Raw genomic sequence first — 13,299 nt, 5'->3', positions numbered from 1 at the left:
CTCAGAATCAGTAAACATCCACCTGGAAATTAAAAAAATCTACGTAGAATGTCCACATTTCAAAACTATAGGTATGCACCGCATTGCAATCAAACATTGCCACAATCAAAATTGTGTTTTTTCAAACAGAACACGTTCAAAGTGAAAAACATACAAGAGGGGTCAGTATGATTACTAAATCAAAATGACTTTGACGGATAGCATTTATTGACCGAACACAAATCAGGCAATAACTTTCATGAATACTGGCAAACAAGATTAATGATCAAGATTTAGAACAGTGCACCTGGATAATCAAACAGTGGCAGCAGCTTGGTGTTCAGTATTCCTATCTATATTTTTAAGAGTATGAGCATGCATTTGGAGGGCCAGCATACTCCAAAGGACAAGGCATCAAAACGTCTTTGAAATCTTCGCAGGTGTTAATGGAGAGACACTTGAGCTCTCCATATTGGCTGATGTTCTTGAGCAGGGAGGAGGAGCATTCCACTGCATTCAGAACGGTTCGAGCCAACTCCTGTTCCTGCACTATGATGTTAAAGACCCATTCTTGGATCCATGTGAACTGAATGCTTCAAATCTCTAGTACGCATCTTCGGGTAGCTCTTTCAGCTTGGTTGAAACACGGAAGCTTTCATTGAAACCAGTGTTCCAACTGAGGAGACAACAGTAGTTCCCTCTGGACAAACCCCCAGAGTGTCCCTTCTGCAGCGGCGGCTCACCGCTGAGTCGGAGAGCGCCGCCCCACTTCTCTTTGAGTAGTGGAACTAGAAAAAAAAAATTATGATAATTACATTATGTTATTATCATTTTATTTTTCCATTGTGAGACAGGTTTACAGGCCGGGGTGGGTCTGGGCTGTTGTCACAGCCAGCAGGGGAGGAGTGGTGAGGACGCTTAAGTGCGCATGATGGTTTGGCCGGCCATCTTGGGCTGGCCAAACAGTCATGCGCATTTTGCATGTTCTCTGCCGGCTATTTTGTACAGTCTGGGTGGAGAACATGCACAGGCTCAAAGTCCCCGTCTGAGTGCCGAACCACTGCACACAGACCAATCACGATGCTGTTGTCATGGTGACAGTAGAGTCGTGATAGGCTTAGGGGAGTCTGTGCGTGCTTCCTGCTTCCGGCAAGAACAGAAGAGGACGGAGGCCAGGCGGTGACCGGCAGCAATGTAAGTCATTTTTTAGATATTTTTCTATCCCCGCCGCAACCACACTATTCGGTGGCAGCCGCCACTGCCCTTCTGGTTGTTTTCTATCTAGACTTTACCCAAGAAAATACCCCACTCTCCAGGAAACCGAAAGTTCCCTGGTCGCCAGTTCCAAGAATAGTGCCCTTAGCTGGGGTAAGTCTAGCTGAAATTCGGACTCTGCTGTTGATCTTTCAGAAAGTTAGGGATGAGGAAGAAATGTACGCCAGGGAATTTAAGACGGAAAAGAGGAGTATGGCTTGCCAGGAACAAGAGGAGAGGAGAAGAGAGAGAGAGCTAGGGGAATGCACATGAGAAGGAATTCAAAGGGAAGAGAAAGATAGGAATATGAGAAAGAGGGAATTGAAGCAAGAGCAGCAAGACTTAGAAAAGATGAACCCAGGCCAGGTGCAGAGAAGGCTTGCTCTAGGAAAGGTCCTTTTCCATCCACATCTGAAGAACTCCCGGCTGAGGTTCCAGAGAGCCTGAGCACAAGCTTGTACTGAGTTTTGATATTTTGGAATGCTCAGTGATTGGTTGAGTAATCTATGGTGATGGCTATACTGATCAAGATGCACACTGAAGGGACTTATGTAATTGTGAGAATGACTAAGGTAGCTCACTTTAAGAATTAGTGAACAAAGAAAGCTCTGGGCAGATGGTTTGGGCTGAAGCCAGCTCAGTGTCTTCAGAGATTCTGTAAAGACCTAAGAGCAGATGATGTACTGTTTAAGACCTGGATTAATGAGGTGTTGCATGATTGTAATACATAGTTAAGGGTGTGAAGGGGAAACATTTTCATGCTCTTAGCCAGTCTATAGTAGCAGAGCAACTCAACGTGGAGTACTCTACCCCAGTTGGGCAATTCTTGTCTAATTTGACAGAAAGTGATCTTGCAGTGTTGGCTGATAGGTGGTTAGCTATGAGGGTAAATGAGGGGCTGGAGCAGCATATTTACAAATCCAAGGGAAAGGAGAATTTCAGGCAACTGGTTCCAAACCAAAAGGAAAAAACAATAAGTAGTTTCCAAGGTCCAAGTAAGGGCAGAAACCAAAAGGGAACTGGGTTGCTAATTAGAACCAGTATGAGAAGGTAGGGTAGGAGTTTTCCTACAGACACTAGATGATGATTTGCTTTCAGCACCACCACGAAAGGCATTACAAGAGGCATTGTTCTGTCAAGAATCATGTAGCAGATACTTCCCTGATAGGCAACATGCTAACCGAGAGATGCCCGAAGGGCTCAACCTAATAGTAATGGACATCTGGGAGAGGTACACAGATGCTATCAAGCACATTGACCCAAATACCATGAGATCTGTACTGGAGGTGGTGGTCAACAGGAGCAAGGTCCCTGCCCTCAGGAATTCTAGTGCTTACAGAACTATAGTTGATAGGAAGAATCCCAAAAATGAAGAGAGTCTCCCTGGTCCCAGTGAATCAGAACTAGGGGTAGGTGGGGATGGCATGGAGAACCCGCTGGCCAGTGTAGTGGTAGAGCGAGAAATTAGTGGCAAAAGGGCCATGGTCGACATGGGGGTTTGACAGAAACAACGTGCTGAATGCCTTTTAGGCAATTACTTCATTGTGTCCAAGTTAGTCCTGAAGCCAGATGTCTACATCGGTGAACCACATGAGCTCTGTTTACCAGGGCACAGGCTACATGTAAGTCTCAGGTGGAGACTGTGATCACCACCTCAGTTGTGGCACAGTAACCGCTGTTGCCCAGAGGACCCCAAAACGGTTTTTACATCAATGTTAACCTACGAGCAATCTCTAGACCCTGCTGCATATTTAAGTTTTATTATAGGTTTCGCGTTCCATTATCTACTGAATGAAGTGTGGGAACCAGACAGGGGTTTACAGAGCATATTTAAGGATGCATTTAACCATTTACCTAGTTTGTATAGGCCCAAGGTCCTAAAGATGGCAACTTGGCAGATTTAAACAATTTCATCAGTGGTTGAGCAAAACCGTTGTGCCAGGAAACAAATTGAAACCAATGGTTTACACCAAAGGGTCCCTGCAAATATTATGGCCCTGTGCCATTGAAATAGTTGGTTGTAACCAAGGTATCTAGTGTCAGGGGCACTGATGCGGCCATGGTCAGATTCAGTTCAAGGTAGTTCCAAATATAGCATTGAGGGCTAGTTTAGGGATGGTGATTTCAAAGCTGGTATCCATGATAACTTGGGAATGGTTGTAATGCGATGGCTCAGTGAGATTGGATCCACATAATGAAATACATCTCCACGGCCTCAGCAAAAATGGGGGTTGACATAGTGTTTGTCTCGACCTCAGGAAATATAGATTTGGACAATCCAACGAATCACTATGTCTTGCACTGACACTGAAAGCCACATTGCAGGCCCGGCTCTGGGTTACTGGGCCAGTTTCTCACTAACAGTGCAGAAGAGCAGGTGGAAAAGGAGCAGGTTCAGAGGGTACTGGAGGCTCACCAGCAGATACAGTACTTCAGTGTCTGTGGCACATTGGTGACAGTCAGGATATAGTTTTGCTTTAGACTCAGTCCAGAACAGCAAAGCTACACCGATGACTTTTGCATAGGCTTTCTCCTTGAGTGAGCCAGTTATTTGAAGCGGTCCTGTGGACCTTGGCTGTAAATCTCTTAGTCAGGGCGAATCATCTCTAAACCAGGCAGACCAAAGTTCCTTTTCCCAGGAATGAACATCAACTTCAGCCTTTTCTTTGAATCCTAGTCTTGCTCCAAGCAACAGACTGTAATATTCTGTGCACACCAGTCTCTGAGCGGCTGCTATAAAGTTCCAGCCAAATGCGTAAATCAAGCACAGGACAGTGACTTCAGAGGGCCAGTCGACGGTGAATGGTTATGGGAATTCTAGGTCCAATAAGAAGGTTTACTGCCCTCAGATTAAAGCTCCATGCCAGCCAGTGCAGGCAGTGTCTTTTCAAGCTGATTGTTAGGCTTTCTAATCTAGAGAGAGAGGGATAAAATCGAAAATGCATGTGCCTTATAGGGGAATTAAGGCATGATACACAATGTCTTGTGCCCATCTAAAAATGTCTGCCGCAAATACTTGTTAATATGATACTATCCTCGTTTTCCTGTTGCAGATGGCCATCCCCGAAGACCCAGAAAAGAAAGAAAGAAATACAGGCCAACTGGTGTTCTTTTGTGATAACATTACTTCATGCGATATTGAGATTACAGCCATCTTGGAACAGGCTCCCTGGGTCTATGTTGTTGCAAAGCATGCCATTTGGAGACATTGGAATTACATTGTTGTAAGATTTCCTCTTCAGCCCGTCTTCAGGATCAGCATTTAGGGGCGACCAGATGATGCTGGTCTTGCTTTGATGACACTCCAACGACATTGTAGTTCAGTGGATTTTTTCATCTGTGGCAATGGCATTTCTGTGGCCACAGTTAGTCAATCAATCAATCAATCAATCAAGCAATCAATCAACCAAACAGCATTTGTAAAGCGCAACAGCCACCGCTTGGGGTATCTGGGTGCTGTGTCTCAGCGAAGAGTCAGGTCTTGAATCTCTTTCTGAAGTCTTCCCGCCAGGAGGCTGTGAGGACCTGGGGGGAAGGTTGTGCCAGGTCTTGGCAGCAATGTAGGAGAAGGAGTGACCACTGATGCAACGGATGTGGGGGGGGGGTGCGAGGGCGAGTGAAGTGGAGCGCTGGTGTCTAGCGGGTTGGTTGAAGTTGAATCGATAGTTGAGGTAGGCAAGTCCTAAGTCATGGAGGGCTTTGTAGGCATGAGTGAGGATCTTAAACTGGCATCTTTTCTGGATGGGGAGCCAGTGGAGGTCTCTCAGGTGGAGAGCGAAGCAAGTTCATTTGAGGTTATCCAGGATGAGTCTGGCTGCAGCGTTCTGTATGGTCTGAAGTCTTGTGAGGAGCTTGGTGGGGATGACGGCATAGAGGGCATTGCAGTAGTCAAGGTGGCTGGTGACGAGGGCCTTAGTGATGGTCTTTCTGGTGTTGGTACGGATCCATCTGAAGATTCTGAAGAGCATGCAAAGTGTGTTGCAGCAGGAGGAGGCGACTGCATTGACTTGTAATTTCATGGTCAGTTGGCTGTCGAGGATGATGCAGAGGTTGCGTGCATGGTCAGACTTTGTGAGTGGGGGTAGGGGTAGGATTGCATGAATATCTCGGCATTGTAAAGACTTTCCTCACCACATGATCCAATTTTGCATTGCATGTCATTGGCCTTGCCCCACCTCTTCTCTGGAACACCCACTTTCCTGCATCCACGTAGAAAGCATGCATCAGGTGTGCACAGTATGGACGTGTTGACTACCTATGGGCACAGTCATTCCCATTTTTGAATCAGATAAGCTGTACCACTGCCTAGAAAATAGTTTCAGGAGTAACTACTCTTACGCATAAAAATCATGTGTGATAGGCCGATGTACAATCAGCCTCCTAAATAACAATTGCAATAATTTCTGGTAGTTGTAATTAAATATTATTTCAAAAGTAATCGTAGTTTAAGAAATGTACTCCTACAATCTACGTTTGCATTGTTAACAAATTCAAGTTCAAGTTTATGCAAGTGGATAGTTAATTAAAACATTAAAATAGTAGTAAAATCGTGTAGAATTATCTAACAATAAAATACAGTATTCTCAATTGTTTCCATTAACAAGGCATTAAAATACAAATAAAATACTAATGTGCTCATAAAAAGGTAAGGTTCACTAAGCAATAACGCAATGAAAGTGCTCACAAAAAAGTAAAGTTCACTGAGCAGGGGTGGGAGGATGGCGGCAGTCCGTGTGTTTGCTGCCCGTGACGCAGGTAAGAGCGAGGGGGGAGGCCGCCACCTTCAAAACTCGTGCCGCCCCCGCCCGCCCTTGCTGCGCCACTGTGTCCATTGGAAGAAAACATACGATAGCTGCCTGTCTGCAGGAGCGAATGCTCTCAACAAATTCCTTCCTTCCCTGATGAGGTCCGGACAGATACAGGGTAGATGGACAACATCAGGGCCAGACTGGCCATAGCAGGCCTTTCCCCGGTGGGCCGCCAGGGTGTGGGCCAGTTTTGGGCCCATAGGGGGCCGTTTTTGTTACCGGGGGCTGGCAATATCGGCCCCCTGTAACAAAATCGGCCAAAACGGGTCCTAGCAAACAGCTCGGCCGCACCCCCCTGCCCCCCAGGGGAACTGGCTGAGCAGTTTGCCAGGGCCGGCTTCGGTTCCCAGTCTGGCCTGGACAACATTGCCCTCAGCTGCTTGACACAGTCTACAGCTCTCGGTTCGGAACCCATGGGTCAGCATGAGCGTGACGGGGAGAAGGCCAACACGATATCTAATGAATGACTATTAACCGCGCGGACCATCCAGCATCCAAGTACGGCTTTGATTAAAGAATTTTATAGTCGTTCATGACTGTCCAGGCATGAGATCTGTTGGTTAGGGACTCTTTATCCGTGACCACAGAGAACTCTTTAATTATCCCCTTTATTGCTTTTGTAAAGGCCACCCTCGAGAGCGTTAGGTCCCATAACGATTAAACTCCCAGGTCATCAAAGGCTGTATTTAAATAGTGAGCAGCTGGAATGCTTGGATTATTTTGTATTTCGTGCCAGAGGGCTTTGTACGAGGGTTGCCCAGCGTAGATTTTGTTCTTTTCCAGTTTTTTATATAAACCTCTTTTTTTGCAAGTTGTTGATTTACTTGACCAAACTCCAGTCTAATCTGTGCCTGGGGTGCACTGGAAGGGGGGTGGGGGCAGGGAGGGTGATGGAAGAGGAGCCTATATGTTTTTGCAAAAATTGTGTTCGAAGTCACAGTGTCTCTGAGACTCTGCCACGTAAGTCCTCGCTCCCATATGATAAAGTTGGGACAGGTTTTGCAGCTATTACCTTCAGCAGTGGCGTAAACGTTGGACCGTTCAGGGACCTTCTTAGTGTTTAGAATACTAGGGTCAATGCTGTGCACTGCCCTTCCTTTGCAGCTCCTGCCTATGTTGGTTGAAGCTGCCTTCATCATCGAACAGGACCCCAAGATATCTGTATGTTTTGTCTAGTTCCAGTCGATTATCTTGAAGGTACCATTGGTTATGCTTGCGACACTTCCTATATTTCCTGGACTTAGATATTATTTTAAAAAGTAGTCGTAGTCTAAGAAATGTACTCCTACAATCTACTTTTGCATTGTAAATGTAAACTACGATATCCTTTGTAGTATTTTAATATTTGACCGGTAGTCAAGGGCATTTCAAGAGCAAATGTAGACACTGAGAAACAACTGCCTGGCAATCTCCGAGACCAACAATTACGTAATTCGAGTAAGGCGTGGGCCTAGTAACAGTATTTACACCAGAGTGTGTTTCTTGTGTCTTCATAATATAGTGCCTTGTTTTCAGTGCCTTAAATGGGCCGGTACTCACAGGTACTGAGTACCAGCACTCCTTATTTTTATCACTCTGAGTTCCGGCACTTCTCTACTGCCTGAAGAGAGTGTCAGTACTCATTAAAGGATAGGCGCATTGCTGCTAGGGCTGGTAACCTGTCTCTGACAGTCAAAACACTTCTGTAGACCTGAGCCGAGCCCCCACTGAACTATTCAGCGTGGGCTCATTTGCATGATATCCGGGTGGTCACCATCATGCTGTGTTCAAAGGAATCGAGGCAGCCCGGTGACAGTGCAATAGAGAAAGCCATGGGACGTAAGGAGGTTAAAATGGCTTTAATCCCACCCGGCTCTTTTGTGCAAGTGTCTGCTTATGTGTGTCTGTTACCTGTGCGTGTTTTCGTGTGAGATAAAAGAGGGAGGAAATCGAGACACTATTGGGGGCATATTAATAGAAATGTGTGGAATGCTTTCTGTATGCACATCTGTTCGTTTCTTTCTGTGTGTGTCTGCATGCTGGAGAATATATAGGATTGTGCCAAGTAACAGCAAATAACAGTATTCAAGCTGCAAATATTACAAAACAAGGAACTGTTAAAATTTCACTGCGTTTGTCTTTTGTGTAACAGTGTAACCTATTTTGTTCACAGAACCCATTCCTCATGTGTTTTGGTATGTGCTACAACTAGTATAGAAGTCAATAAGTGTGTCATGTCTTGCCTTTGGCCACGCCACTATCCCCGCCCACTCGCCACATTTAAATGAGTACCTGCACTATTGTTTCCCCATTTACAGCACTTCTTTATTTTGATTTTTTTAGAAAAAATAATTAGTCACTAACGTTTTCATTAGAAATCCTGGAATATATTAACAAACGATCTGCACATGATTGACAATGGAGTGGAGAAATCAACTGACCTGTGAAGTCTTGTAGACGTGGCAAGCGGGCAAACCCGGCTCCTGCTTACACAAATTAATGGCGTTACACACCACATCTGCGTTCATTTCCATGTTTATCCTGAAGGAAAACAAAACCAGGGGTTGGTAACACGTTTGTTTGCAAGCTGCAGAGCGCTAGAATTGGAAGTAGGTCAATGTAGCTTCTGGGAAATGTACTTATGGAGCCCATCAAGTCCTCGTTTAAGTGATACTGTCACATTTCATCTTTTACGCCAATTTTAAATGTTACTTTACCAAGTTTTATCAGCAGTGAAGTTCTACTAGTAATGCGTAGTAGCAGGAATCCTAAGCGGGGCTGATATAAAAGCACAAGCACTTCTCACACGGGCTGATGCACTAATAGTGACCGCATCAGACCTCCTCGTCAGGGCTGATATACCACCATGGGCAAGCACAAACACTTCTCACAAGGGCTGATACACTTATAATGACAGCATGCACACTTCTCAGCAGGACTGATATACCACCGCTGACAAGCACAAGCAATTCTCGCAAGGGCTGACGCACTTATAATGACAGCATCAGAACTCCTCAGCAGGACTGATATACCACCACTGACAAGCACTTCTCGCAAGGACTGATGCACTTAAATGACAGAATCAGCGCTCCTCAGCAGGACTGATATACCACCACTGACAAGCACAAGCACTTCTCGTAAGGGCTGATGCACTGATAATAACAGCATCAGCACTCCTCAGCAGGACTGATATACCACCACTGACAAGCACTTCTCGCAAGGGCTCATGCTCTTAAATGACAGCATCAGCACTCCTCAGCAGGACTGACATACCACCACTGACAAGCCAAGCACTCCTCGCAAGGGCTGATGCACTTTTAATGACAGCATCAGCACTCCTCAGCAGTACTGATATACCACCACTGACAAGCACAAGCACTTCTCGCAAGAGCTGATGCACGTATAATGACAGCATCAGCACTTCTCAGCAGGACTGACATACCACCACTGACAAGCCAAGCACTCCTCGCAAGGGCTGATGCACTTTTAATGACAGCATCAGCACTCCTCAGCAGTACTGATATACCACCACTGACAAGCACAAGCACTTCTCGCAAGAGCTGATGCACTTATAATGACAGCATCAGCACTTCTCAGCAGGACTGACATACCACCACTGACAAGCCAAGCACTCCTCGCAAGGGCTGATGCACTTTCAATGACAGCATCAGCACTCCTCAGCAGTACTGATATACCACCACTGACAAGCACAAGCACTTCTCGCAAGAGCTGATGCACGTATAATGACAGCATCAGCACTTCTCAGCAGGACTGACATACCACCACTGACAAGCCAAGCACTCCTCGCAAGGGCTGATGCACTTTTAATGACAGCATCAGCACTCCTCAGCAGTACTGATATACTACCACTGACAAGCACAAGCACTTCTCGCAAGGGTTGGTACACTTAAGACAGCATCAGCACTCCTCAGCAGGACTGATATACCACAACGGACAAGCACAAGCACTTCTCACAGTATCAGCACTTCTCAGTCGGGCTGATATACCACCACTGACAATCATCACAAGCACTCCTCAGCAGGACTGATATACCACAACTGACAAGCACAAGCACTTCTCACAGTATCAGCACTTCTCATTCGGGCTGATATACCACCACTGACAATCATCACAAACACTTCTCACAAGGGCTGATGCGCTAATAATGACAGCATCAGCACGCCTCAGCAGTACTGCTATACTACCACTTACAAGCACTTCTCGCAAGGGCTGATGTACTAATATTGACAGTATCGGCACTTCTCAGTAGTGCTGCTGTACACGTATGAGGACAGTACCAGTACCTCTCAGCAGGGCTGCCACCCTTGTAATAGACAGTACCAGTACATTCTCCAAAGGACTGGTATATCTTTAATAAGACATATCGGGCACTTGTATTTAGAACTGTCGCACTTCTCTGTCAGACTGGCATTTCAGTTAAAAACGATTTCATTCCTATGTCCCCGAATTTTATAAACATTACATATCACATATTAAAGTAATACAGAAGAAGGGTATTGTAGACACACCTATTTTTAAAACCGAACCCAATGTATTTACAATGAATATATATTAGGGAGGCTCATGTTGAGTTTTGTGTAACCGTTTGGTTGATGATCGGGTTCAGCTCTCAGGGAGGGCTTTGGTGCCTTCCACACCTTCGGATTTTGTTCTCCCAGGGATCTGTCGTTAATTAATCAAGTGGCTGATAATGACCAGAAATGTCCAGCTGGGGTACACGATGGTGCTATTTTTCAGCTATTTTGGCCTGTTTCCAACAAGGCATTGTCAAATATTTCTACCATGAAACATCAGGGGATATAAACGGCAGTGGTTAATTTAAGCTGGTGGGTGCCATAAGGTTCCACTGCACTCATTTTGCAGAGACGTTTTAAGGCATGGGCAAAGGGGGCTCCGTCCCAGGGCCCCAGCCTTTCATGGGGCCCCCTGACAGAGCCAGCTCTGTTCTGCAGAGAGTCTTGCCCGGATGGTCTTGAATAATTCTTAAACAGATTGATTTAAATACAAATTTACTTACATTTATTTTTAAAGTGTGAAAGTCAATTACAGGCATTTCGCAGATAAATGTTGTGTTTATAATTCATGGAACACTCATAAATAAAGTTTCTTTTAGAGCATAACTGGAGCAGACCCCATATTCAATAAATAAAAGAAGGGTGTCACAGAGATTATTTGCAGTAATATTACTGAGCTGCTGCTATATTACAATATTGAGAATTTGGATGAGTGCACCTATGCCCTGTCAGTAACCTGGCCAAAAGGGCATGAAAGTGCTGATATTGGATCATAAATTTAAAGCTGTTCTGAACAGGGGCCCCCCAAATATGTTTGGCCCAGGGCCCCCAAAATCCTTAAGATGTGCCTTTATTTGTAGGCAGTCCTGCTGGCCTGCCCAGTCCAAATGTAAACAAAATAGAAGCAGCAGGCCTCCCTTGTGGAAGCCTGGTAGTATATGCTAGGCAGTCTGCTACGATATGCCCACACTTTTCAAAGAGTGTATCTCTTGCAAGTGTATTTCACTAGTAGGATAGACTGTCTAATGTACTAAAGCGAAACACGTCCGCTGGGTATGTGAAAAAACTACATTTATTTTTATTTTATAGATTAGTATGTACATATGCATACAGGCTTTAAGTTGGGTGGGCCTGCCTAGTAAAAGCTTACTGGGAAAGGAGTCCCTATCGGCCCTATATTCATCATGTCCTTAAATTTACAGGCAAAATCACTGATCGATTTCTCAGCAGAAACCAGCTCCCACATACACACAACCACCCTCTTACCCGCGAGCACTTCTTTTTCTTTTCATTTGGCGCTATCATTATGCTGGCAGCTGTGTACTTCCATCACACACTTTCTCACAGTTACAATTGGCACATTGGTGACCATTATACTGTGCGTTCTGCAGAGAGGCCACAGCAGTTTACATACTCTAAGTCATGCCCTTTATACATTGGACACACCTCCTGGCAAAGATTCTTAGTTACACTTCTTTAGCCTTGTCCATTTAGAGACCCCCCTCTTCTTTCATTCCACTTAAAGCACTGACTGCATTCACTTGCATGTGTTTAACTGTACTGCTGTGTTCTTTGATTTTGACTGCAGGATCCGCCACTCTATAGAAATGCAAATATGTTTACTGTTGTTAGTCTCTTGTTGTGAAGCAAATTTCAGCAAAACTGCTGTAATTCACCTGATCTTTTTCAAACTTTCGTGGGGGGAGAACAGGCAACGCCCTCCCCAACATACTAGCCCCCTTTTCAGAAAGGCAGTGTGACTCCCTTTGCTCGTTTGCTGCCCTTCACGTTTGGGAACTGCAGGTAGCAGGTAGTGCCAGTGTTGGAAGTGAGTGGTGCCAGTGGAGGAGAAAAAAAAGTTGGCCACCTTAACTTATGTCTTTTACAAATTAAATACGGAGAAACTGACAGAATTCCCTCCACCCCTTCACTCATTTCACATTCACTCTAAATACATTAATGAAGCTCAGCTAGAAAAGTGAAGCATTCCATCAAAAGCCCCAGGCCAGTAGGAGTGTTGCATACAGAGCATGGCCATGTTGGAACCACCAGGTGGTGAGGGGAGACGGCAGCTCCTCTGCACTGTTACCTGAATCGAAGCACTCTTGTTCCTCCCTCCTGGCTCATTGACAGCATATTCAAATCTGTCTACAGTGCACCACTTCAGAACGGTAACACTTGCTTAGGCCATGGAATGCCAGTAGAACAGGTGGCGCAGATAGGTTGCCATGGGCCCTAGTGCAAGCAAAGTAACTGGGCCTCCTCACTATAGTGAGACAGCAGACTGTCAGCTGCCCGCAACAGTGCTCAATCTCCTTCAACAGAAGGTAACGGAATAGTAGTGTGGGCTATATGGGCTGCACCAGCAAATAAGTACTCAAAATGTGATATAGCAGAAAGATGCTCACACTTGACTTGACCCCACTACTGAGCGGTCAAATTTCAGAGAAAACGAATTTCTCTTCTAATAGTAAAGATAGTATCAAGGAACACACTAATATCTAAAGCAATTCAAATGTCAAGTGCAGTATAATCTTTTAAATCATGACATTAATGAAACATATGTAGACAGGAGTCTTGCTAGTTCTTGAATTCAGTTATGTTGTTTTTATTTTTACAATTAGAAGAATGAATACATGCATCAGTCCAGCCAACGTGTTTCGTCCGTAAAAGGACTTCATCAGGGTTAAAATATGACATGGTATCAATACCAATGGAGCAAGCCTTCGATGGAGAATAGTTAT

At 45.1% G+C, this 13,299-nt stretch overlaps 1 protein-coding gene across 1 annotated transcript in view; it reads right to left on the bottom strand.

The window, feature by feature from the left end:
* AOAH (acyloxyacyl hydrolase) overlaps window positions 1-13,299 on the bottom strand; it is a 780,853-nt gene that overhangs the window by 561,749 nt on the left and 205,805 nt on the right. Inside the window, exon 4 of the mRNA XM_085607471.1 lies at window positions 8,462-8,561. Coding sequence (XP_085463597.1) covers window positions 8,462-8,561 — 100 coding nt within the window. The remainder of the gene's footprint in view (window positions 1-8,461; window positions 8,562-13,299) is intronic.

Source organism: Triturus cristatus, chromosome 5_2 (genome assembly GCF_964204655.1).
Source record: "Triturus cristatus chromosome 5_2, aTriCri1.1, whole genome shotgun sequence".
NCBI classification, from domain to species: domain Eukaryota; kingdom Metazoa; phylum Chordata; class Amphibia; order Caudata; family Salamandridae; genus Triturus; species Triturus cristatus.
The sequence above is the reverse complement of the archived record's forward strand: the minus strand, read 5'-3'. Positions and strand labels throughout refer to the sequence as shown.